This window comes from Leopardus geoffroyi, chromosome E3 (genome assembly GCF_018350155.1).
Source record: "Leopardus geoffroyi isolate Oge1 chromosome E3, O.geoffroyi_Oge1_pat1.0, whole genome shotgun sequence".
NCBI lineage: Eukaryota > Metazoa > Chordata > Mammalia > Carnivora > Felidae > Leopardus > Leopardus geoffroyi.
In genome coordinates this window covers 10,720,683-10,745,603 of record NC_059340.1, presented here as the reverse complement: position 1 = coordinate 10,745,603, position 24,921 = coordinate 10,720,683, and the positions used below count along the sequence as shown (strand labels likewise).

Below are 24,921 nucleotides of genomic sequence, written 5' to 3'. Positions count from 1 at the left end.
AAGAACCAAAGTCCTAGGGGTGCCTGGGTGGCTCAGTCGGGTAAGCAACCGACTTTAGCTCAGGTCATGATCTCACGGTTTGTGGGTTCGAGCCCTACGTCGGGCTCTGTGCTGACAGTTCAGAGCCTGGAGCCTGCCCCGGATTCTGTGTCTCCCTCTCTCTCTCTGCCCCACCACAGCTCACACATTGTCTCTGTCTGTCTCTCAAAAATAAACATTAAAAAACAAAACAAAAAAAGAACTAAAATCCTGGATACAGAGAACAGACAGGCGGTTGTCAGAGGTGGGCGGTGGGTGAAATGGGTGAAGTTACACCAGTTATAAAGTAAACAAGTCCTGCGGGGGTTGGTGCCTGGGTGGCTCAGTCTGTTAAGTATCCAACTCCTGATTTTGGCTCAGGTCATGATCTCAGGATTCGTGAGATTGAGCCCTGTGTCGGGCCCCAGCCTGACACTGCGGGGCCTGCTTGGGATTCTCTCCCCCCGTCTCTCTCTGCCCCTCTCTCGTTCGCGTGCTCCCTCTCAAAATAAATAAGTACGCTTAAAAAATAAATAAATAGTACAGCATGGTGGGTGGGTTAAAGGGAAAAAAAAGCAGGCTTGAAGAAGGATGGCAGATTTCCTGAGCAAGGAAGTCCTGTATCTCAGAGACTTCATAGCGTGACATCTTCAAGCCTGCAGAGAACAAAAGAACATTCTTTTAGCTGGAGGATATTTAGGAGATATTAGGAGCTTCTGTTTTAGGCCAGGCCTTCAATATCTTTTTCAGGGGACAATGGCACGTGGCGTTGACAGCACCTGCTGGGCTGGGCTGGCCTTGGGAGGACCTTTCTGGTGGATCGTAAAGCGGGGCGGCCCCTTGTCAAGCAAAGGAAAGGGGAAGGGCCAGCCAGGCAGAAGGCCTGGGCAGAGGTGTGGGGGTACAAGAGGCTCTAGAATGTTCTGAGAACAGTGAGGACATTGGTTTGGCTGGAGCTCAAGGCACAGCGGGAGATACAGAAGGAGCTGGTGGCCGGGCCTCGGGTGCCAGGGTGAGGCCCGTGGATTTCCTCCTGGGGCAGCAGAGGCTGGAAGGGGTGAGCATTAGCAGGGATGGCACATGCTCAGAGCTGTGGCTCAGGTCAGCTCCTCGATGCTGCATTTTCTTTTTCAGAAGCCAATTTCTCAATATCCTCAAGCGGGGCTCTACACTGCAGTTGCGGATTGCGACACCTCCTCTAATAAGTTTTTAAGTGTGGGTGAGCGTGTGCCTGTGTGCGTGACCGTGTATGTGCGAGTGTGTGTGAGTGTGACTGTGTATGTGTGTGTATGAGTGTGTGCCTCTGGTCCCTCCAGCTGTGGCCTCCTGATGATGTTCCTTTCCTGTGGGCTGAGAGCAGTGTCTGGTCTGAGCAAGCCCGAACTAGCTGGTACCCATTTCTTACTTTTCCAATGTACCTGTGTGTGTTTTTTTTTTAATGTTTATTTAAAAAAATTTTTTTTCAACATTTATTCATTTTTTGAGAGACAGAAAGAGAGCACAAGCAGGCGAGGGGCAGAGAGAGGGGGAGACACAGAATCCGAAGCAGGCTCCAGGCTCTGAGCTGTCAGCACAGAGCCTGATGTGGGGCTCGAACTCATGAAATGCAAGATCATGACCTGAGCTGAAGTCGGACGCTTAACCGAGGGAGCCACCCAGGCGCCCCTTTATTTGTTAATTTTTGAGAGAGAGATAGAGTGAGTGAGCAGGGAGGGACAGGGAGAGAAAGAGAGAGAGAATCTTAAGCAGCAGGCTCCACACTGCCAGTGCAGAGCCCGATGCGGGGCTTGAACCCACAAACGGTGAAACCATGACCTGAGCCGAAATCAAGAGTCAGCCGCTTAACTCACTGGGCCACCCAGGCACCCTGCCCTGTACTTGTGTTCTTTAAACAAGGGGCACCTGTTCTTTAAACAGGGGGCACCTGGCTGGTTCAGTCAGAGGAGCATGCGACCCTTGATCTTGGGGTCATGAGTTCGAGCCCCCCCCCACCTCCGTCGGGTGTAGAGATCACTTAAATCAATAATAATAATAAACTTTAAAAAAAGGCGGGGTAACGGAAGAGAAGCTTCCCCGAGCCTGAAGTTGCCTGCTGTTTTTCCATCCATACTGGGAAGGGCAGTTGAGCGCAGGATCCCCTCGGAGGTGGTCTTGGTGGCTTGAATCTTAGCTTTTTGTTTCGTTTCAAACACTTGTTTTAAGTTTGTTTGTTTATTTGGGGGGGTGGGGGAGGGGTAGAGAGAGAGAGAATCCCAAGCAGGCTTTGCACTGATAATGTGACTCAGGGCTCGATACCCACAAACCGCGAGATCATGACCTGAGCCGAAATCAAGAGACGCTTAACGGACTGAGCCACCCAGATGCCCCTAAACATTCTTTTCTAAAATCTGTTCATTTTGGAGGCACCTGGGTGGCTCAGTCCGTTAAGCGCCTGACTTCGGCTCAGGTCACGTCTCATGGTTCGTGAGCTCGAGACCCACATCGGGCTCTGTGCTGCCAGCTCAGAGCTGGGAGCCTCCGCCTCAGATTCTGTGTCTCCTTCTCTCTCTGCCCCTCCACCACTCACGCTCTGTGTGTCTCTCTCTCAAAAATAAATAAACATTAAAAAAATTACTTATTTTTCTTTAATTAATCTCTACACCCAGTGTGGGGCTCGAACTCACAATCCCAAGATCAAGGGCCGCGTGCTCCTCTGAGTGAGCCACCCAGGTGTGCCTTGAATCTTTGCTTTGAATCCTGGCTTGGTGCTCAGTTTTTCCCGGTCGTGTCACCTGGGATCGAACCCTTGATCTTTCTGAATCTCAGGTTCTTCATCTGTGAAAGGAAGAAACGTTTACTTTGCAGGGCTGTGAGAATTAATGGTGCACGCAAAATCTTGCTTGACGTTAGGCTGTGACGTTGTAACATTTAGTGTATTTTTGATGTTTTGATGATTTTTGCAAAAGTTGCATCTAAGGCGGGGCACCTGAGTGGCTCAGTCATTTAATGGTCTGACTCTTAATATCAGCTCGGGTCATGATCTCACCGCCTTGGGATTGAGCCCCACTTCAGGCTCTGCTCCGAGTGTGGAGCCTGCTTAAGATTCTCTGTCTCCCTCTCTCTCTCTCTCTCTCTCTCTCTCTCCCTCTGCCCCTCCCCTGCTCACGTGTGTGTGTGTGCATGTTCTCTCTCTCTCTCCAAAAATAAAGAAACAAGCGTAAGCAAGGCAGAGTGCTTTTGGTACCTCTTCTGGCAGCTTCCTCTGCCTCTTCTGGCACCTCGTGTTTCTCCTAAGTCCCATCACCTGCATCTCAGGTGAGCTGTTTCAGGGACATCAGTGTCGAAATCTCGGGCCTCTGGAGTGCAAACACTTGGCCAGAAATCAGGAAAGCGAGCTTTCATGGCAGAACAGGCAGAGGCACCGGTCATGGTTCCCCCATAATGGATTCCGGAGGTGGAGGTAAGGTGGGGGCGAGGTCACTGGAGTCATGTAGGAGGACTTAGGGCTAAGGGATCATCCGTTCTCTGCTCCTTGTGCAGATGGGTGTGATTGATTCATGAATCCCTGAGGCCACAGCAAGCAGTACTCCTGTCCTGGGCTCTGGGCTAAGTACCAGGGTACACCGTCCCCGCCATCATAAAGCTTAAAGCAGGGGTGGGGGCACCCAGGCGGCTCAGTCGGTTAAGCGTCCGACTTCAGCTCAGGTCATGATCTCACGGTTCGTGGGTTCGAGCCCCGCGTTGGGCTCTGTGCTGACAGCTCGGAGCCCGGAACTTGCTTTGGATTCGGTCTCCCTCTCTCTCTGCCCCTCCCCCGCTCGTGTCTGTGTCTCTGTCTCACAAATAAACATTAAAAAGAATAAATGAATTTTAAAAATCGTGGGGTGGGGGCAATCTGCTTTGGACTGGGTGTTCTGGAAAGGCCTTTTGAGGAGGGCACATTTCGGTGAAAGGTAAACCCGGGAGGAGGTGCCACGCTGAGTTGGGAAGAAAGGGAGGGGGCCGCGTGAGGAAGTGGAAGAAGGACCCCCCCACCCCACGTGAGGGAAAGGCGGGAAAGGCGGCACAGCGCAGACAGCCCTGAAGGTGGCATCTGAGAAGCACGAGGCGGAGGCGAAATCATGCAGAGAGTCTGAGGGTCACTGGGTCCTGGTTTGGTTTTGTTTTATTTATTTTTACGTATTTATTTATTTTGAGAGAGAGGGCAAGTGGGGGAGGGATAGAGAGAGAGGGAGACAGAGTCCCAGGCAGGCTCCGCGCCCTCAGCACAGAGCCTGATGCGGGGCTCGAACCCACGAACTGTGAGATCGTGACCTGTTAAGTCTTGCCAATGGCAAGAGTCAGTCGCTTAACCGACCGAGCCACCCAGGTGCCCCCGTTGGGTCCTGTTTGGATCCACATCTCAGCTTCTTCCCACATCCCCACCTCGTACCCTCAGACATCACCCAGGACGTTGCCAACAGGAATGGTACATTCTGAGAGCCGCCGCCCTGAGACTTACCAGCCTGCAGCCCTGCCCCTCCACTGACCTTGTGCCTCCGTTTCCACAGTGAAAAATATTTTTTCCCCAAAGAGCATTCCCCTTTCACTGAGCCACTCCATATGGCACCACAAAATTAAAATAAGTGAAGGGCTACTCTCCCTCTCCATCCTGGCTGGGAGGTGAGACACCTTGTGGTTCAGTAGACATCCCTTAATAAGCTTTTTATTTTTAAGTTATCTCTGTACCCAGAGTGGGGCTTGAACTCATGATTTTGAGATCAAGAGTCACATGCTCTACCGACTGAGCCAGCCAGGTGCCCTGTAAAGCTCTGACTGCTTAAGAGAAGATCCTTTGCAGGATTCTAGCAAAGCCTCTGCCCCTGGAGCTCGGGATCACCCTCTTCTTAGCAGAAGGGAGGCACCTGGGCGGTGAGGGAGGAAGGCTGCAGGGGGAACAGGTGCTGGAGAGCCGCCCCTCCTTCCCCTCCCCTCCCGCCTCACCCTAGCTTTGTCCCTGCGCTGATTATTGCTTTATTACTGTTTTCAGTCAGATATAATTCCGGCATTTTCTACAATCTTGATCTTTTCACTGATACCAGATTTTTGTACAAAGATTTGTATATAAAATGATTATGTACCCACCAGAATACATTTCCCAGCAATTAGAACGTTTAAGATGCAGCTCGTAACACTCCTTCTGCACATTCCTCATTTATTACTTCTGAAAATGTTTTGTGATTTTTTTTTTTTTTTGGTGGATGTGTTTACAAATCCAATAACAATCCTCATTTAGAGTTGCAAAACACGAAGCCATTTTGAACCCAGACAGATGGCAGCTAAATGAACTTTAATTAAAGAATGAGTGCTTTGAATCAGATCACTTTAAAAAGTACAGTACTCTGAGATTCTGGAGAGGTTGCATAAACAGCATCTGGGTTCTTCTGCAGGAAGCAGGCCTGCTTGTGGGAACTAGGAAGGCATCCCCAACGGATCCGGGCTGGGCCGGCACTGGGCACCGTGGGCAAAGCGAGGGGGCGGCCGGCCGGCCAAGCGGCCCGGAGCGCAGAGCTCCCGAGACAGGAGGTGAAACCGACGTAGGCCACCTCTTGGTGCAAAGGTTGCCCTGGGGGTGGGGGTCCCCCTTTCTGCTTTCGTGCAGTGAGGTCGGGCCGAGGCGCGGGGTTTTGCTGCACAACCCGATTAGGTGCATGCGCCTGCACAGCGGGAGTGGAAGTAGACAGATGGCGGAGGCCCCGCAGGCCGCAGCGCTGGGGTTCCCGGGCCCTCACCGGGCGCTCCACCCCCCCGCGCAGCCGCCCGCCGGGCAGGAGCCACTTCCGGCCGTGGCCGCGGGTCTGGGCGGGGGCGGCGACTCGTCTCTAGGCGACCGAGAGGCGCCAGCCGGCCCGGGCGCGCTGCGGGGGCGCCCGGGGAGGCGGGTGTCCGGGCGGAAGCCGCTCGTGCTCGGTGGCCGCGGTGGAGAAGGAAGGGGACGGACGGTGGGGTGAGAGGCAGGGGAGGGGGTCGGAGGGGAAAAGCCGAACCGCCCCGCCGGCCGAGAGGTTTGCACTCGGTGTGGGTGGGGCGGGGGCGGGGCAGGAAAAGCACCGGTGGCGCCTAATCCGGGGAGACGGGATTAGATGGGGGAGGACGGCCCCCAGGAGCGGGGTCTGAAGGCAAGGTGGCAGCTGCTAGGTTATCCTCGATTTCATAGTTTCTGCCTCGAGGGCGGTGGTGAATGTGGGGGGGCGCCCCTGCCCTGATCCTGGAGATTTGAAAGGGGCAGGGGTCTGAGGGTGGACAGTGGAGCGCCCTGGTGGGTCCTGGGGACACTGCAAAGTGGTGGCGGCAGCCGCCAGAGGAACAGTGCGGGCACGGCCTGCCAACCTTGTGGCTTCTGGCTTCTTGCGTCTTTCCAGAAGGAAGCCGAGTCCGGAAGGCTGGGACGGGGCCTTCCCTCCCCATCTGGGCACCTCGCTGACCCCATGGGTTGGCAGAAGCTTCTGGCCTGTTTTGATCATGTAATTAGCTGACTCAGGACTCGGTTCCTCCAAGTCAAAGGCCTGGCTCTGGCCCTTGGCTAGACCCTGCGGTCACCCTGACCCTTTCGTGCCCCAGCACTTCTGTCCAATTGACTTCCAAGTCCTGTTGGCTGACCTCCTTGTTGTTCTCCACCTGGCTGGAACCTCGGCCAGCTCTTCTTGGAACAACTACAGGAGCCTCCGCGTGGTCTCCCAGCTTCTCCTCCCCCCTCCCCCCACCCCCCCCCGTGTCTGCCCCCTCCCTCCAAGCCAAGCCGCGGGGGCCTGGCCCCCGGGGCCTTCCACACTTCCACAAGGCCAGGGAGGAAAGGGATGCAGACTGGCCCTGGGGTGCACAGCTTTGCCCCACTCCCCCCTTCAGCCTGGCTCCGAGTGCAGGGCCCTGCCTGGGGAGTGTCCCCAGGAATCCCTGGTCTCACCTCCAGCCACACCTTGTTCCTGGAACACCCAAGGTCTCGCTCGGCACAGCCCCCCTGCCCTTGGCACAAGGGGCTCTTCCAGAACGCCGTCCTGCCCCACGTGTCCCGCTCTGCCTTGCCAACCCCAGTCTCGCTCTCTAAGTCTCAGCATCACGGATGGTTCTTGATTCGGAGCCAGGGGAGGCCGCCCTGCCTCCCCCATTAGCTGCCCAGGGCCAGGCCCTCTCAACCCCCCACCCCTTCTGCCTCCAGTCTTACCCCTTCCTTCACCTTCCCACCTGCCACCAAAGTGGCCTTTCCGAGACATAGCTGTGACCCATCCCTCTGCTGCTCAAATGCCCTGAGCTCCACCAAAAAGCCACCCCACCCCTCCAGGTCCAACCCAGAGCACCTCTGCCAAGGTGCCTTCTCTGCAGCCACGGAGATCCCACACTTGATCACAGTTCACACTTTGGACTTCACCTCTTCCTGGAGCTCAGGCAGCCCCCTACCACCTTGTGGCCCCGAGGCCAGGGGCTCAGTCTGGCACTTGGCCTCCCGGGACACGTCATCTGGAGGTCACGCAGAGAAATGAGTGAAGTCAGTCCCCAGACACCACGGCCCAGCGGTCAGGGACACCGCCTTTGCTTTGGCAAAGGAAGGGGGGACCTTGGCAGGCTGTCTGAGCCAGGTTTCCTGACCTCGCCTCAGTGACAGCTGTTAATTCCAAACGAGACTACGCAGAAGTTATGAGCAAGGGCAATACTTTTTTTTTTTTTTTTTTTACTTATTTAAAAAGGCCTTGGTGGCAGGAATATAGTGTAAAAATCATTGGAAAAACTAAAAGGCATCGATACATATCCGAATATACACTTTGTACATAAATTACATTTCCTTTAGTCTTTCTGAGTGAGGTCCTGATTCAGCACTGAGGTCTAATAATTCAGAGGTCCCGGGAGCTGCACGTTCAGGCCGGCATAGTCCACCATGTACATTGGCCATTGCTAGAGAGAGGGGGACAAATGGCCCGAGTTAGGACTCCGGGTGACCCAGAAAGAACACCAGACCACTTAGCTCTGCTTTCTGAAGGGATTCCCCACTGGATGCATTTGGAGGCAGCCTGACGGTCCAGACGGGAGCCGGGACCCGTCCAAGGTCATGCATTTTGCCAGTGGCCCTGGAGCCTGGGCTGGGGCCTTCTGACTCGCTCCCACCCGTGTGCCAGGGGCTATTCCGTGGACCAGGGGGAACCGAGGATTCGCTCAGAGAAGGTGAGCACGCCCACAAACTCCGCCCCCTCCCCGGCCTTATGCCAAAGAGCCAGTCCCATCTCTTGGAGGTGGGAAAAGCCAGTGACCCTCTGAAGGCACCCCTAGGTGGGGACAAAGGTACAGCCTACAGCCTGAACTTTGGGGTTTGCCAGGTTTAAAGGGAGGCACGATTATAGGCGCCTGGGTGGCTCAGTCGGTTAAGCGTCTGACTCTTGGTTCCGGCTCAGGTCGTGATCTCACAGTTTTGTGGGTTCCAGGCCCGTGTCAGGCTCTGTGCTGTTCGGTGCGGAACCTGCTTGGGATTCTCTCCCTCCCTCCCCCTCTTTGCGCTCTCAAAATAAAAATTGAACTTAAAAAAAAGTGGGGGGAAGCAGGGTCAAAGGACAAAGACATCTCCAAGTCATCACCAAATGTATTCCAGTATTCTCTCCACTGGGACTCAGGACTTCCGAGCTAGTGTTTTGAAGTCAGAAAGAACTCTCGAGTGTGTGTGTGTGTGTGTGTGTGTGTGTGTGTGTGTGTGTGTGTCCCTAATGAGGCTTGACCGCAGTAAGGCCACAGTCAACCAGCCTCTGCCCCTTGTTTTCCTCCTCCACACGCTATGGGTAACGCCTACAACCTCACAGGGCTGTGGTGAGGCCCAGAGCATGCGATGTGAGCAGAGATTAACCTGGCGACCACACGGGGGTCCCCGTTCTGGCACTGCCCAGGGGAGTCCCCCGTCCCCTCTCCCGGGGCGGAGGCAGGGGGGGGGGGGGGCTCGGCTTGCCCACCTGCCCAGTGGGGGGTGTGACTTCCCACCCAGGGCAGGGACGCGGGAGCAGCCAGTGACAGGGTTGGACTATCTGGTGGGTCGATCGGGCAGACGCAACTGCCACCCCGAGGCTGCGGAGCCCCGCTCAGACCCAGTGCTTCCCTGCGCCCCAAACCCACGTCCCAGAGGAGCCGGCCCTGCCCGAAAGCGGGGCGAGGGCCAAAGAGCAGAGCGGTCAGGCCCAGATCTGTGCAACTTTACCACGAGTGAGAGCTGGTTGGTAGACGCCACGGACTCTGGGTTAGAGGACGAGGAGGAGGAAGACGAGGAGGAGGAGGAGAAGGAGTTCCCTTCGGAGACCCGCTTTCGCTTGCGCTTGGGAATGCTGCTGTCTTTGGCTGGTGGGAAAAAAGGTTGCTGACACCAGACGCCAGGGCTGCTCTGACTCGGCTTCGGGCCCCTCTGGGGGAGGCCTCTGCTTTCATGCTTCAAGTCCCCTTCTCAGTGTTCAGGGCTCCAGAGCCCCCAGACACCCCCCGGCCCCAAGGCCCATCCCTCCAGCCCCCTTCCTTAACCAGGCCGCCTAGCCCAGTGGCTCTCCGGCCTGCCTCGTCCCCCGGCGGGGGGGGGGGGGGGGGGTCCCTAGCGGGCTCAGTTCAGGCCCCGGCCCTCTTTCTGCTCCCAGACCGTCCAGCCCGTGGGGCCTGGCCTCCCCACAACTCCTGGGGTGAAGGGCTCGGCCTCGGGCCTTGGGGGAAGTCACTCCATGGCCTTGTGCTTCCATTTCCCTGTGAGTGAAACGTAAGATCCTATACAGTAGCTGGGAGGCTCCCGTGGACAGTACGCCCGGGCCCCCAGAACGACTTAGCGACTGAGAACACATATCGACGTTGGTATTGTTAGCTGTGGATGTGGGATGACCCTGACCTGGTAACGCTGTGACAGAGGACGGTCCACAAGTACCGTGAGTGGACAGGCAGTGCCCCCGTGGGAAGAGACTCTGGTTTACAGTCAGAGGTCGTAAATTCAAATTCCGTTACTGCCATTCCTAGCTGTGTGACGCCGGGGAAAACTGATTCACCTCTCTGAGCCAAATGGGGAAAACAACGGGACGTGAGCCTCAAAGGAGATCATGTGTCGGCAAGAGCCTGGTACCCCGCCTGACACGAAGCACGACTCGGCAGGTGTTCTGTTGCTACCGAATTAAACTGGTATGAATATATGAGACTTCCAGAAAGGATGTGCCCCCGTGTGCTACACAAGCAGGGTTTGGTGCTTGACTGAGTGGCCAGGTCACTGAGTAGAAACCAGAAGGGTTGTAATAACACAGCATGAGGGTGGGCTGGGCCCACGAGGTGACTGTCCAGCTGGTGAAGAAATACCAGAGGCTGGGGGGTCTGTGACATGGCATAAATAGACACCCCAGGAAACAGAAGACTCTGGGGGCAGAAGGAGCCCTGGGAATGGGTCGGAGCAAAGCGATTTTGTAGAAGGCTCCGCCCGAAAATGAAGTCAGAGGTGCTGGCCCAGGGCGGTGGCCAACCCAGAGTCACTGCAGGACCGTAAACACAGCCAAGGTCAGGGGAGGGCAGATGCAGGTCATAGCTTCTACCCTCTGAGCACGTGTCCCAGACTCTCCTCCCGAGGCCTCTGAAGGGCCATCTGCATTCTGCCTTCAACCTAGGGACAGCTCCCAAACTCACGGCCTCCCTGCCTGCGAATCTAGTGCCGCACCTTGCCCCTGTGCGCAGGATGGGGGGCGGGGGCTTCTGGTCGGGCCGTGCCACCCTAGGCCGTGGAGTTCCTGGGGGACCTGGACCCACCCGGAGTGGGGGCCTCAGGTCTCAGGCCAGCATGGGGGCCCGTCACTGTCCCCACTGAGCCCTGGGTGGGGCCTGCGGGTCAGATGGATGGTCCTGACACCAGGCTCGAGGTGGCCACCAACTCCCCAGGTGGCCCTGCCGAGCCACTTTCCCTCTCTGGGCCTCAGTTTCCCAGCTGCATAAGGCGGTTGGGACGAGATGAGTGCTCTGAATCAGTGGCACGTCTCCCAGTCACCCGGGGAAACCATCCCACCAGATAGTCTCCCAGCTTCCTGTGAACCCCAGGCTTCTGGGAGACAGGCCCGGGGCTGGCGTGGGCCTGCCTCCCCCTGCTGGCCACACACATCGGCCCTCTCCTCCCAGGTGGCTTTCGTGATCCCAGGTGACATCCTCTCCTCCAGGCTCCCACCTGCCCTCATCGCCTCCAGCGGATCTGACCTGCTCAGCCGCCGCTGTGTCAGGGCCCCCTCTGGAGGGCACCTGCAGGCTCCCGGGGCCTTCTGGGGATACTGGCCCTGCAGGGGGAAGGCTCAGGCTCCCCGTGGTCATACCGGGCGGGGCGCGACACTCTGTAGGTGGTCAGCTACCTACTGCATGCCACCTGGACCAGATCTGCTTGCAGACTCTGGTCCCCGAGAGGCAGAGAGGGGGCCTCCCCGGCCTCCGCCTTACCTGGCACCTTGGCGTCATTGCAGATTTCTGCAAAAGGTCTGAAAGACGAGAGACAGGAGGTGGCGGTTAGAAAATGCGGTTTCCGCTCTTCTCAGCTGCTCCCCGCAGGTGGGCGACCCCTCTCATGAGACGCTGCCACCGCCGCTGGAGGGCCAGTCAGGTAAGACCTGGCTGAAAATGGCAAGCACCCGCCAGAGCAGGCAGACGATCGCCCCTGTGCGCCTGGTGTCCTCGTCCAGAATTCGAGGGTGACGCTCGAGCGAGGGATCGGGAACGTGTGCCTAGATTTATCTAAGTGAATATTCATCACAGTATCTTTTTTTTAACTTTTGATTTTTACTGTATTGATTATTTTACTTTGAGCATTATTATTTTGTTTTCATTTTTTAAGAATTAAAAAAAAATTTTTTTAGGGGCGCCTCGGTGGCTCAGTCGGTTAAGTGTCCGGCTTCAGCCAGGTCACGATCTCGCGGTCCATGAGTTCGAGCCCCGCGTCAGGCTCTGGGCTGATGGCTCAGAGCCTGGAGCCTGCTTCCCATTCTGTGTCCCCCCCCCCCCCCCGCCCCTCCCCTGTTCATGCTCTGTCTCTCTCTGTCTCAAAAATAAATAAATGTAAAAAAAAAAAAAATTAAAAAAAAATTTTTTTAAATGTTTACTTATTTTGAGAGAGAGAGAAGAGAGATTGAGAGAGAGAATGAGCATGCGAGGGGCCGAGAGAGAGGAAGAAAGAGAAAGAATCCCAAGCGGGCTCTGTGCTGCCAGCACAGAGATCTCATGAACTGTGAGATCGGGACCTGGGTCGGAGTCAGACACTTAACTGACTGAGCCACCCAGGCACAATAAAAAAAACCCAAGTGTTTTGATTTTTAAAGTAATCTCTACCCCCAACATGGGGCTCAAACTCATGACCCCAAGATCAAGAGTCACATGCTCCACTGACTGAGCCAGCCAGGCACCCCTAGAAATATTCTAGTCAATGAGTGTATTTTAAAAAAGAGACTATAAGGGGACACCTGGGTGGCTCAGTCAGTTAAGTGTCTGACTTCGGCTCAGGTCGTGGTCTCACCGTTCATGGGTTCGAGCCCCGCATCCGGCTCTGTGCTGATACCTGGGAGCCTGCAGCCTGCTTCGGATTCTGTGTCTCCCTCTCTCTCTGTCCCTCCCCTGCTTGTGCTCTCTCTCTCTCTCTCTCCCTCAAAAGTAAATTATAAATTTAACTGAAATGGGGGAACATTAATGGTATAGTCAGAAAAAGTCAAATTTCATTAAATTTTTAAAAATAAACCGACACTCGGGGCGCCTGGGTGGCGCAGTCGGTTAAGCGTCCGACTTCAGCCAGGTCACGATCTCGCTGTCCGTGAGTTCGAGCCCCGCTTCGGGCTCTGGGCTGATGGCTCAGAGCCTGGAGCCTGTTTCCGATTCTGTGTCTCCCTCTCTCTCTGCTCCTCCCCCGTTCATGCTCTGTCTCTCTCTGTCCCAAAAATGAATAAATGTTGAAAAAAAAAATTAAAAAAAAAAAATAAATAAACCGACACCCATGAATGGTGAGGCTGTGTGTTTGGAAAGGGATGGAATTAGGACACAGGGAGCTACAGACTGGAAGTCTGTGTCCCCCCTCTCCCCCCACCCCCACTAAATTGTTTTTTTTTTTTTGTAAACATAAAAAAAAAATTTTTTAATGTTTATTTATTTTTGAAAGCGAGAGACACAGAGTGCAAGCAGGGGAGGGGCAGAGAGAGAGGGAGACACAGAATCTGAAGCAGGCTCCAGGCTCTGAGCTGCCAGCACAGAGCCCGACGCGGGGCTCGAACTCCCAAACCGCGAGATCATGACCTGAGCCGAAGTCAGATGCCCAACTGACTGAGCCACCCAGGCGCCCCCCTCCTGAACTAAATTCTTATGTGGGGACCTAGTCCCCAGTGTGATGGCATTAGGAGGCAGGGCCTTTGGGAGCACTTCGGTCACGAAGGAGGAGCCCTCAGGAATGGGATCAGTGCCTTATAAAACAGGCCCCAGAGCGCTCCCTTCTCCCCTTCCAGCATGTGAGGACGCGTATGAGGACACAGTGAGGAGATGGCTATCTAGAAACTAGGAAGTGGGTCCTCCCCAGACCCTGAATCTGCCACCACCTTGATCCTGGACTTCCCAGCCTCCGGAACTGTAAGTAAATGTCTGTTGTTTATAAGCTCCCTGGTCTGTAGTCTTGTGTTACAGCGGCCTTGACTGGAGTAAGATATCTGAGTTTGCAGCCCAGCTGACCCACCGTGACTTATACCGGCCCTTTCCTAGCTCTGGGTATCAGTTTCCTCATCTTTAACATGAGAGCGTTGGGGTGCCTGGGGGGGGGGGGGAGGGGGAGGGGCGCTCCGTGGGTTAAGCATCCGACTCTTGGTTTCGGCCCAGGTCATGATTCCACAGTTTGTGAGATCGAGTCCCACATCAGGCTCTGTGCTGACAGCATGCACAGAGCCAGCTTGGGATTCTCTGTCTGCCACTTCCCTACTCTCTCTCTCTCTCAAAATAAATAAATAAACTTAAAAAAAAAAAAAAAGATGAGAATGTTAAGCTAGCCTGTCTCCTGGATTCTGTGCAAGTGAGAAGCACCTGTCTGTCTGTCTGTCTGTGTCTGTCTCTCGTCTCCTGGCTGGGCCTGCTTTGGGAATTTCCCCACCGTATCCAAGCAGTACCCTCTCCCGTGGCCCTTGTTCACTCTGCCCACCCTGCCCTGGGCGCTGGGGGCACTCACTGGAGCTGGTTGATGATAACCATGCGGACGTGCTCTCGGGCCTTCAGGATCTTCTCCAGCCGGTGGATGTCGTATGTGTTGGGGTTCCGGAAAGGGATGTCGTCGGGCAGGCCCGTGACCTCGACGGCATCCGGGCTGTCCCGGATCAGTTTGTAAGGGACCAGCACAGGCCGGTTCAGGCCCAGAGCCTCACCTAGAAGACACGGCGGGTCAGCGCAAGGGGGAGGTGTCCCCTATTAGGGGCCAAGCCCTCTGGGGAAAGCACTGGATGCTGGCATGGTCCAGCTCAGCCAGCCACTGTCCTAGGGAGTTTATAAATCTATACACACGCTTTTTTTTTTTTTTTTTTAATCCACTTAGCAAAACTAAAAGTTTAATACCCAGTGGTGACAATAAAATGTACTTTCGGGGCACCTGGATGGCTCAATTGGTTGAGCGGCCGACTCTTGATTTCGGCTCAGGTCATGATCTCATGGTTCGTGAGTTCGAGCCCGGCGTTGGGCTCTGCGCTGACAGCTCGGAGCCTGCTTGGGATCCTCTCTCTTTCCCTCTCCCTGCCCCTCCCCGGCTCATGCTCTCACTCTCTCTTGCAAAATAAATAAAAAGAACCCTACTATTATGTTAGAAGAAATACAAAGCCCTCGCTTAAATATTTATGGATATGACATGGTGTCTTGAGTTTGTTTTTAAGTACTTCAAATACAGAAGTGTGTACAGAAGAAGATTGGTAAAATGTTGGCAATCGTAGAAGCTGCCTTCGGGTGACGTGGTGGGTCACTCCCCCACCCCCATACGTGTTTGAATTCTGATTGCAAAATAACAAGTGAATAGAGAACCACCAGCCGAGTCGCTTCTCATCGTTCTGGAAATGAAGCCCCCGTGCCTTCTTAGGCCTGCCCACCGTCCCCCCAGCTGCTCACCCGGTCACCCAGCTGTCCCCTCCGCCTGGCAAGCTTTTCCTGGAATATGCGTCCCCTCCTGACATTCGAGTCTTGGGGGGGGAGGGCTTCCCTGCCTGCCCCCCACCCCGTCCTGCCACTGCAGTTTTGTCTTTTCCTTCATCACTCTCTGAAATTCTACCTAAAAACATTGTTTTGATTCCTGTCTCCCTGTGCAAAGTGAAGATAATACTAAATTCGTCACAAAGACAACGTCATGCATAGCGTGGCACTTAGTGATCGAGAGAGGCTCACTTATAACCGTAGAGTTATTATTACTAAAACTCTATTTGACTTGATTTTTAAGATTTCATTTCTAGGTACTCCCTACACCCAACGTGGGGCTTGAACCTACAACCCCAAGATCAAGAGTCGCAGGCGGCACCGGCTGAGCCAGCCAGGCCATAGGTGACCGTATTGTTAATTGTCCCATCTTGGGCTCCGCCCTGGCGCCCCGGATGCCGTCAGCACAGGGCCTAGCACCTCGTGGCCTTTACCTACTCCGCGTCCACCTCCCTGCACAGATTCTGAGCCCCAGGTTGGCAGGGATGGGACCTCCTTCCCTGGAGTCCTCACGGCTGAATGTGTGCTGGGCAGATGCACGAACCGCGTCTCTGCCGCACAGCCCGGCCCCAAAGGGGCGGAAATGCTGACCGCGGTCATCGCGGAAGGTCCCCTTCCTCAGTCGGAGGAGTGGAGGGGTCGGCTCCCGGCAGTCGTGGGCAGGGCGGCTCTGTCCCCAGGGAGCAGGCAGGCCAGCTGGGGGTCACTGGGGGCCAGGCTGGCCGTAGAGGGAGGAGGGGCTGCCAGGGGAGGCGGGCCCCACAGACCCTGCCCCACGGGCCCCGCTCCTGACGCACTGACCGTATTTCTCATTGAAGAGCTCCTTCACCTGCTCGCGGAGGATCACCTTCTCCCCTAGTCTGTTGGCGTCATCTTCATCTACAAGAGGAAGACGTTGGGGTGTGAAGGTCGGCAAGGACGCACCCTGGACGGGGTCCTGCACCCTCCCCTGCCGCTGAGCTGCCCGGCCAGGCCCCGCCCACCGAGTGTGCCAGGCCCCGCCCACCGAGTTTAGTCTAAGGCAGCCCGTTCCTGGCCTCGTTGTCTGGCAGCCCTTCATGGGCACCTGCTGTTGGACCCTCGGCTCCCCTCGACCCTGTCCTTGGTCCAAAGGAGCAGCGGGTCAGATGAGCCCCAAGACAGGGGCTGGGCTGCGCAGGGGGACGTGTGGATGGGCCCGAAGGGTCCTGCGGGCTTGTGTCCTGGGGTTGGGGAGGGGGCTGGAGTTTCCAGGCAGGGTGCTCTGAGCTGGCTGGGCTCCCAGGGGCGGGAGTGCAGTGGAAGCAGGCAGGGAGCCAGGGCCTGGGAGACGTGGGGCAGAGCGGACAGAATGGATTTGTGGAGAAAAACAACTCCTGTTTTCATCTGGAAAATTTCACAGTTGCACGTAGGAGGCCAACTCAGGACCGGCGCCTGGTGTGCGCCTGGCTCCGCCCTCCCCGCCCCGGGGTGGGGGCCGCCCGCACTGCCTGGCACTACTCGATGCCCCTTCTTCCCGGGGCTCTTTCACCTGCCGCCTGGGGCCTCCCGAGTGCCGGCTGTGCCTCGTGTGGTCCTGGTCATGCCCACGCTCCTGACTCTGGATCTGCCGTGTCTCGGAGTTCTGCACAAGCCTCTCCAACCATGACCATCCAGCCACCCGGGTGCCCCTGACACGCGGCAAACGTCAGGCTTCCCAGATAACGTCCTCCTCCTGTGTCCCCCTCTCCGGGAGTGATGGCCCCATCCGTCGCACCAAGACACCGAACTCAGCCCCCCTCGGAGCCTCCTTCTCCCCACATCCCCCAACATGGCTCTTCCAGACGGTCTTCAGGACCCCACATTGGCAAGAATCAACCCGATCCTTCTCCAGGTCCTGAGAGGACAACCTGGTGACCCAAGGGCCACCCAGAGCCTACGGGGAGGCTGCAGATGCTTCCCATCTCTGCAGAGGGCCTGCTCTGGTGGCCAGGGCTTTCTGCACAGAACAGGGAAGGACAGCCTGGGTTCCCATCAATGGGTGTCACATGCTCTGCCGGCAGCTTTCCCGGACACGATCACAGCCACCCCTCACCACCACTAAGGACGCAGAGGCTCAGAGAGGTTAAGTAACCTCCCAAGACCACAGAGCTGCTAAGAGCCAGGAATAGTGTCTGTCTGATCAAGAGCCCTGGGTTCCCTGAAATCTGTTTCCCGGTCTGTAGAAAGAAGGGCTGACTGTGAGGGTGGTGTTGCCTCTGAGTCTCCGGTCCTATCAGCTCACAGTCTCATCCGGATCCCAGGGCAGGGCAGGCACAGCCGCACTTGACAAAGCGGGCTGGATCGAAAGGGAGACGAGCCCAGTAAGCTGAGGTCACTGTGGCTGTGGCTGTATCTGGTGCATACAGGTGTCTCGCCCACCCCGCCTTGGCCTCAAGGCTCCGGCGGCTACGCGGGCGGAGAGAGACATGCACAGGACAGGCCTGAGCCTCACTCACACCGCCCTCACCCCGGCAGAGGCCACGCCAGCCCCCGGAAGAGCACAGAACCTGAAGCCACAAAGCTGGACTCGCGCCAGCCCTGCCACGTGGGGGTCACGTGACGTCCCCCCTCTCGGCGTTTCTGTTCAGTCTCGACACCGTATTTGTCTTGGACAAGTATTTCACAAGCACCACCCCCCACTGGATGTGGGCATTTAGCAGACCACAGAAAACAGCCGTGGTCCAAGGCGGGGATGGTAAAGGATGCTTGGTGACCCGCTGGCCTTGACAACTGTCAGTGCAGGGCTTGTGGGAGCACACGGGGGAATCCTAACCCAGCGGAGAATCAGGGCGGGCTTCCCAGAGGAGGTGAACGCCGCACCTCCCAAGGCCCCCTGGGATACAGCCTCACGTGGGCGGTGTGTGATGCCCCCCGGGCTTCCCGTGAGTGCTCAACGCACATGAGTGTGTGAACCCTGCCTGGTCTGGGCAGGGAGGGCCGGGGAAACCAGGCTGTAGGTAACAGGGAGGAGTGACACCAGGGGTCAGCCAAGAGGGAGCACACTCGGGTCCCGGGCGGACGCCGGAAATGGTGGGACCAGTGACATGACAGGAAAGCGAGACCTGGGCCATCTGAGGGGCGCTGGTGGCACCGGGAAGTGTCCCGGACACCTCTGGAGCGTGGTGGGGACACCAGCTCCTGCCGTGTAACCAGCACATCCCACGTGGACAGACCGCCAGGCCCGATTCTCAGCTCGGCGCCAGGCCTCAGAAAGGATGCCTCTTGGCTTCTCCCACCTCTTTGTTTTTATTTTAATTGCAACTTGTCATTAATATATTATTAATTACAATTTATATTAACTTATTACTTTAAATGGTTTATTTTCTGTTGGGGGGGGCGGAGAGAGGGAGACAGAGGATGTGAAGCCAATTCCGCACCGCCAGCACAGAGCCCGATGCGGGGCTTGAACCCTCAAACCGAGAGATCAGGACCTGAGCTGAAGCCTGGCACTTAACCGACTGAGCCACCCAGGTGCCCCTGTTTCTTTTTTTTTTTTTCTTTAATTAAAACAATTTTTCTTTTTTTTTTTTGCGGGGGGTTGTCTGGATGGCTCAGTCGGTTGAGCATCTGACTCTTGATCTCGGCTCAGGTCTTGATCTCAGGGTCGTGAGTTCAAGCCCCACCCTGGGCACGGAGCCTATGACAAAAAAAAATAATTTTTTGTTTTCATTTAATTTGGAGGAAGGGAGTTCCATTTTTCTTAAAGGATACATATCTGAATGAAACAGGCGAGGGTGGGTTCTGGTGGGGCCTGGAGGGGAGAGGTCCCTGCCCCTCTGGGTGCTCAGAAAAAACAGGAGGTGGGACCGCCCAGGCCAACCACAGGGGGAGAGCTGGCCTGCATGGCCCAGCCAAGCGGCTCTCTGGGTAGGCTGCGGGCAGGTCATGAGACGGCGTCCCGACAGAGCCAGGCTTCTGCCACCACCATCCTACATTCACCATCCGGAGAGGGCGAGGCCAGGCCTGCTGGTCACCAGGGACTGCCCCAAGCACTGCCGTGGGGACAGCTGCCTCAGTTAGCCTTGGCTGGGGCACCACAGGCCCCAGGGGAGCTGTCACTCCCAGTCTGGTCTGCTTGTGGGCAAAACAAAGACCAGGAAACTGCCTCAGAGAACACAGGGTGGGGCGGAGAATACAACCACTGGGGGCCCTGGGGGGCCCCGGCCATAAACCCAGTGGTCTTCTGGAGCCTGAAGGGCAGCCCCGAGGCCAGGAGTTCGTGGTTGACTCTGATACCTGACTGCTTGGGTTCAAATCCTGCCTTTGGTATCAGCTCATGACCTTGAACACTTCTCCGAACCGCTGGACTTTGGGTCGCTACCACAACAGGGGAAACCGAGTGCAACTGCCCTGAGGACCAAGTGGGGCATGATGCCCGTGCCCGGCATGGCCCACGGGCTAGTTTTACTGCCCTGAAGCCTGAGTCAGCAGAGCTATTCTGGGGGGACCTACCCGAGCTCCCCTGAACCCAGGCTGGCTATAAAAGACACCGATGGTTGCTAATATTGTAGAATGTTCTCCATGTGGAGAGGTCACAGGTAGGGCTCAACGTGGTGTGTGTGTGCCCTCAACGCACCTGGGTGGCTCCGTCTGTTAAGCGTCATGGTTCGTGAGTTCTGGCCCCGCATCGGGCTCTGCGCTGACAGTGCGGAGCCTGCTTGGGATTCTCTGTCTCCCTCTCTCTCTGCCCCCCAAATAAATAAACAGACATTAAAAAAATATATACCTGCTTGAATGTATGAAGTGGGGAGGAAGAGGGCCCCCAGGGCCAGTGATGGAGGCGGTTTTGGGGGGGGGGGGGCAGTCCCTGGCTCAGCAGGCTGTGAAGCAATCTTGATTCTACCCCTAATGTGATGTGGTGTTTGGAAAGTCATTCAACCTCTCTGGGCCTGTTTCTACATCCCTCAGCTGGGAATCCGGGCCGGCCCGGAGGATCCAGTGATATCACACATAAAAACGTTTAAGGCCTCACGTCATCAGAGTCAGGTTGTGGCTGACGTTATCAGTAGATCAATGTTTCAATTATCCTGCAGTCTCAGGGAATTAAACTTTACATGAGAGATTCTTCCAGATGATGGATGCTTATTCTCTCAAGCCCCCTGGCTTGGTTGTACCTCTCCGGGACAAGCCATTTTCTAAAATGCGTCAAGTACACAGGGCGGGGGTGGAGCGGGGAGTTGGAGGGGTCACCCTGGGGATCCGTTGCACCTGCCCAGCAGCGGTCACCCATACCCCCCACCCCGTCCCCTGGGCAGTGACATCCCTTGCGGACAGGCCGGCCCTGTGGGCATTTCTGCCCCCTCTTCCTGCTCATTCCAGCTTACTGGTCTCTCTCTCCCTCCTGTCTGCCCCAGGAGCTGTCATCTGGTCGTGTCTAATCTGCCGTCTGTTAGCCTGAGGATTAACTGAATTTTGCCTGAGGGAAGAAAGCAACCAAGCTTATTAAATCACAGCCACGCCAGGTACACAATTCCAAAGCAGTCGACTCGGCTCGGGGGCAAAGTACGAGAACCCTCAACAGCTGTGTCCTCTCTCCACTAGTTTGAGGTCTGCAGCCAGACTGGTGACTGTGAACTGACAATCGTGATCCCAAGGGGGCAAAGGCGACGGGTCGGCAGCAAGGGAGGGGCTGCTCGGAGCGGGACAGACGCAAGGTGGGGAGGGAGGGAGAACGATTTCTCTTCTCCCTTCTCCTAGCCCTTCCACGGGCCCCCTCCTCTCTGCCAGGCCTGGGCCGGGCGATCCAGGCACAAGGCAGACTCTCAAAAGAACAGAGGGCAGACAGCCACGGGTGGCCCCACCTTGGCAGGACAGCTGCCCTCCACGTCCCCTGCTCAGGGGCCCGGGGGACATCAGGCGCCTGGTTTCACACACCCAAGAGACACTTTTTACGTGTGCGAAAGGAAGCGCGTTCAAGAGCGCTCGCTCATGGCACTCTTCTTAACAGGAAAACCACGGAAGCAGCCCAAATGGCCTAGGACAGCAGATCGACCGTGGTGCAGGCACCCGATGGAAACCCACGGAGCAGTGAGAACAAACCAGCGCAGCGTCACATTTCAGGGTCATGTTACATAAGGTCAAGTGAAAAGAGCGAGCCCAGACTTGATACATGAGGACGAACCTCGCTCAGAAAAGGGAAAAGCAAGCAAAGATGAAACACTTTTGGTTTAAGCAAACACTGCACACAACGAAGCCACTTAAGAAGTCGCCTTGGGGGGCGCCCGGGTGGCTCCGTCGGTCACACGTCCGACTTCGGCTCAGGTCGTGATCTCACAGTCCGTGAGTTCGAGCCCTGCCTGGGGTTCTGTGCTGACAGCTTGGAGCCTGCAGCCTGCTTCGGATTCTGTCTCTCTCTCTCTCTCTCTCTCTCTCTGTCCCTTCCCCACTCATACTCTGTGTCTCTCTCAAAAATAAATAAACATAAAACAGATTATAAAAAAAAAAAAAGTCGACTTGCGAGCGATAACTATCATGGGGGAGAATAGATATTTTTGGGGAATTTGAATACGGACGGTATAGGACATGATAGGGAGTTATTACATTTCCTAAGTGTTATCACAGCGTGGTGAATGTGTAAAAGAACACCACCATTCTGAGATGTGGGAGGGATGTGCTGAAATATTTAGGCATGAAAGAGACAGAGACAGAGACAGATATAATTGGGGCAGGGTCTCTGGGGGGGAGGGGAGGGAGGGAGGAAGGGAAGGAAACATGGCAAAGTGTTGAGACATAATGAATCCAGAGAAAGGATATACTATTATAATATAGTCATTACGCTATTCTTTCTTTTTTTCCCTGCATTTTTCAAATTTTAGAGGAAATAACAAGAGAATGACAAATACAGGTGCAGCCCGGAGATACTGCGGGTTCTGTTCCAGACCACTGCAATCGAGCAAGTCAAATGAAATTTTTGGTTTCTTAGTGCATATAAACCTTACGTTTACACTTATCCTGTAGTCTATGAAGTGTGCAATAGCATTGGGTCTAAAAAAAACAATGGACACACCTTAATTAAAAAATACTTTAGGGGCTCCTGGGTGGCTCAGTCCGGTTGAGCATCCGACTTCGGCTCAGGTCATGATCTCACGGTTCGTGGGTTCGAGCTCTGTGTTGGGCTTTGCGCTGATGGCGTGGAGCCTGCTTTTTTATATTTTTATTAAAAATTTCTTTTTTAATGTTTATTTATTTTTGAGAGAGAGAGAAAGAGAGACAGAGCGTAAGCAGGGGAGGGACAGAGAGGGAGGGAGACACAGTATCCAAAGCAGGCTCCAGGCTCTGAGCTGTCAGCACAGAGCCCGACGGGGGGCTCAAACCATAAGCCACGAAGATCACCACCTGAGCCGAAGTCGGATGCTTAACCGAGGGAGTCACCCAGGCGCCCCATGGAGCCTGTTTTGGATTCTCTGTCTCCCCACCTCTCTCCGCCCCTCCCCTGCTCACGCTCTCCCTCTCTCAAAAATAAATAAACATTAAAAAGATTTTCTAAATAAGTTTAAAAACATACTTTATTGTTTTCTAGTCCCCCTTTGTTTTCAGTGCAAAAAGGGTGGTTTTATTAAAGCACAGGGACAGGACTCATGGGCAAAAAGAGCTGCTCTTTTTTTTTTTTTTTTTTTTTTAAAGGAATCCCCACACCCGACGTGGGGCTCGAACTCGCAACCCCAAGATCGAGAGCTGCATGCTCCACCAACAGAGCCCACCAGGCTCCTCAAAAACACGTTACTGCTAAAAAAACGCTAGCCGTCCTCTGAGCTTTCAGCAAAGCGTGATCACTGATCACAGATCACCACAACAAATGTGATAAAGAAAACGTCTGAAATATCACAAGAATGACCAAAATGTGAGCAAATGCCACTGGAAAGAGGGCGCCGACCAACTCGCCTGACACAGACCTGCCCCAGACCGTCAAGGTGCAAAACAGAGAGTTTCTGCAAAGTGCGACTGCATACAGTGGTTCCCCCGCCCAATCCTTGGGGGTTCCAAGACCCCCAGGGCATGCCTGCAGCCGTGGATAGTACCGAACCTTATATGCTGGAGGTTTCTCCCTATGCACACATACCTATGATGAAGCTTAATTTATCAATCAGGCACAGTAAGAGATGCACAATGATAAAATAGAACTGGAACAATATACTGTCGTAGAAGTCATGGGAACGCGGTCTCTCAAACCATCTTAGGGTACTGTACTCCCCCTTCCTGCGATGACGTGCGATGATAAAATGCCTACGTGGGGAGAGGAGGCGAGGTGAGCGATGTAGGCGTTGTGATGTAGCATTAGGCTACTATTGAGCTTCTGACGATGTATCAGGACAGTCATCTGTTTCTGGACCGCAGTTGACCGTGGGTGGCCAAAACCGCGGAAAATGAAACCGCAGATAAGGGGGGACGGCTGTATTTGTTCTGGGGAGAGAGGAAGGCAGGATGAGGGAGAGCACTGGGGCGGGGGGCACATTATTGGTGCTGTTCTAATTCTTGGATGGATGGTGGTGGGATCATGGCGTTCACTGTAGTATTTATTAACAAGAAGACAAATGAGCAGGAATACGAATGAAAATAAAAACAAATCGGGGCGCCTGGGTGGCTCAGTCGGTTGGGCGTCCAACTTTGGCTCAGGTCATGATCTCACAGCTGGTGGGTTCGAGCCCCGCGTCGGGCTCTGTGCTGACAGCTCAGAGCCTGGAGCCTGCTTCGGATTCTGTGTCTCCCTCTCTCTCTCTGCCCCTTCCCCACTTGTACTCTGTCTCTTAAAAAGAAAAAAATAATAAATATATATAAAAAAAAGAAAAATAAACAAATGAGTGCTATGTGCAATGTCATATTCTAGACTGGATCCCAGAACCTAAAAAAACATTAGTGGAGAAACTCACAAAATCTAAATATAAAGCTTACAGTGTAGTTAATCGTGTTGCACCGATCAACGTCAATTTCTCAGTTTTGACAAAGGTACCCGGGGGCACCTCGGTGGCTCAGTCGGTTGAGCGTCCGACTCTGGATGTCAGCTCAGGTCATGATCTCACGGTTTGTGGGATCAAGCCCCATGTCTGCACAGAGTCTGCTTGGGATTCTCTCTCTCTGCCCCTCTCCCACTGTGCTCTCTCCCTCTCTCTCTCTCAAAAATAATAAATTAAAACAAAACAAAACATAACACAACACCCTCCTCTAGCCCTATGGCTTGAACCTGCCAGCCAGGCTTAGCAGATCAAGAACCAGGTTTTCTCATGGGGGTTTATCCAGGACAGGCAATCCTGGGGCCAGCCGCACACATGATCCTTCCTGAGGGACATCACCTCCTTCTCTTCTGTTCCTTCTTCTGACATCCCAGCTACACAGTGGACAGGGCGAGCGACAGCCCTGACCCAAGGCCAGTCAAGCCCTAGGCTGAACCGTGGCCACGACCAGCCAGGCCCAGAATGCCATGCACTAAGCATGACGAGCAGACCCGATTGGGAAGACGGACAGATTCGGGCAGTTGAGGCACAGGCGAGGGCACAGAGAAACACGTGGGGATGGGGGAATGTCCAAACCCCAGGCTTATGATTGTGCTGACTCCTTCTGAGAACCTCGTTTCTACACGTCAGGGAGGGGAGAGCAGGTCCTCGGACGCTGTCCACACTGCAGTCCTTCCTCCCTGTCTCTGCACCTGCACCCCCCAAACCCATGTTTCCAACTGCCTCCTGGAGCACATTTGATTCTGCATATCCCCAAACAGCCTCACACCCGACCCTCCTCCTGGGC

The 24,921-nt window shown here is 55.1% G+C and overlaps 1 protein-coding gene and 1 long non-coding RNA gene across 7 annotated transcripts in view; one reads left to right on the top strand and one right to left on the bottom strand.

The window, feature by feature from the left end:
• Positions 1-523: 523 nt before the first annotated feature.
• Positions 524-24,921, bottom strand: part of GTF2IRD1 (GTF2I repeat domain containing 1) — a 123,497-nt gene continuing 99,099 nt past the window's right edge. For 3 of the 6 annotated variants that reach the window (XM_045460138.1, XM_045460135.1, XM_045460136.1), the window contains 5 exons: positions 15,988-16,065; positions 14,186-14,378; positions 11,440-11,477; positions 9,206-9,342; positions 7,201-7,923 (listed from right to left, as the gene is read on the bottom strand). In XM_045460138.1, the coding sequence (XP_045316094.1) occupies positions 7,855-7,923; positions 9,206-9,342; positions 11,440-11,477; positions 14,186-14,378; positions 15,988-16,065 (515 nt within the window). In that variant the 3' untranslated portion in view covers positions 7,201-7,854. Of the gene's footprint in view, positions 675-7,200; positions 7,924-9,205; positions 9,343-11,439; positions 11,478-14,185; positions 14,379-15,987; positions 16,066-24,921 lie in introns of those variants that run through there. The other 3 variants (XM_045460137.1, XM_045460139.1, XR_006708030.1) reach the window with 3 other exon arrangements.
• LOC123588834 lies at positions 9,719-13,627 on the top strand. Its single transcript, XR_006708031.1, has 3 exons — positions 9,719-10,155; positions 11,463-11,599; positions 13,479-13,627. It is a non-coding gene; the product is annotated as an uncharacterized LOC123588834 (long non-coding RNA).